Source organism: Apaloderma vittatum, unplaced genomic scaffold (genome assembly GCF_000703405.1).
Source record: "Apaloderma vittatum isolate BGI_N311 unplaced genomic scaffold, ASM70340v1 scaffold25865, whole genome shotgun sequence".
In the NCBI taxonomy this organism is placed as follows: Eukaryota; Metazoa; Chordata; class Aves; order Trogoniformes; family Trogonidae; genus Apaloderma; species Apaloderma vittatum.
Window position 1 is genome coordinate 3633 of NW_009718136.1, and position 1108 is coordinate 4740.

Consider the following 1108-nt stretch of genomic DNA (forward strand, 5'->3'; position numbering starts at 1 on the left):
GTGGCGTGATTTCAGGAGCTGTGTAGCTTCTGTTGGGTGCGCAGTATCCTGAGATGCACTTTGGGAGGGTAGGAGATGCTTGGGGTTTATCGTGGGGCAGTGTTAGCGATGAGCCACATCTTTTTTTATGTTCTTTGGGCTGTTTCTGCCACCTCCTTTCTCTTACAGACCCTCTCTGGAGCACCCACCTTCCCTTTCTGTCCCTGGGTGAGGCGTAAGGAGCTTTAAGCTGTTGGTACCGTGCCTGATTCCTCCTCCCTTCTTCTTTTTCTGCAGCTGGTCAGTGAGAAGGTCGGGGGAGCTGAAGGGACCAAGCTAGACGATGACTTCAAGGAAATGGAAAAGGTGAGTAGGGAGCAGGAGAAGTCTCTAAAATTGCCCGTCTAGCTCCTCGGTGACCTTGCTGAAGCCCTGAGCTCGTCGTCACTGCTGCTGCCTCATCTTGTCTTTCCTACAGAAAGTGGACCTGACCAGCAAGGCGGTTACGGAAGTATTGACCAGAACAATAGAGTACCTCCAGCCCAACCCAGGTGAGACCCGGGACCTCTCCTGTCGCATTCCTTCTGCCCCCACTTTTTCAGGAAAAGAGGCAGAGGTGATCAGAGAGAACCTTTTTGGCCCTGTTGGAGATCAGGCGAAGGTCCACACACCCCTCTCTTGCCCTGGGCTGTGTTCCCGGGCTGTAAGACAGTGCTCTGGCTGTTGAACAGTGAAAGAACAGACACATCTTCTCCCTTGGACCTAGAGAGGCCCTGAAGGGGACCCATTTTTCTTGGGATGTCCAGAAATAGCAGCGTCTCCGCGCTGGGAAGGGGTGGCTGGCTTTGTGGGCATCGCTTCTGGAGCCTGCTGTCCTGCGTGCTTCCAGCCAGCTCGCCCAGAGAGCGCTCCAGGGACGCTGGGAGGGCTGGGGAAACTCCTTTGGCCTTCACCAGCGAGCTGTGGGGAACTATTTTTTGCTCGCTGTCTTGGAAAAGAAACTTCTCTTTTCGTAGCGAATATTTCTGGTCGATGAAGACAATAGGGCTCCTTGGCTTTGGGTGTAGCTTGAGAAGAAAAAGATAAAAAAAAAAGTTGGCGGTGGCCGGCGGCTTCTGGCAAGTCCAAG

General features: G+C 53.6%; 1 protein-coding gene across 1 annotated transcript in view; it reads left to right on the forward strand.

The window, feature by feature from the left end:
• Positions 1 to 279: 279 nt before the first annotated feature.
• SH3GL1 (SH3-domain GRB2-like 1) overlaps positions 280 to 1108 on the forward strand; it is a gene marked incomplete at its 3' end in the record, with an annotated part of 7651 nt that continues 6822 nt past the window's right edge. The window contains exons 1-3 of the mRNA XM_009870157.1: positions 280 to 345; positions 458 to 595; positions 846 to 893. Coding sequence (XP_009868459.1) covers positions 337 to 345; positions 458 to 595; positions 846 to 893 — 195 coding nt within the window. The remainder of the gene's footprint in view (positions 346 to 457; positions 596 to 845; positions 894 to 1108) is intronic.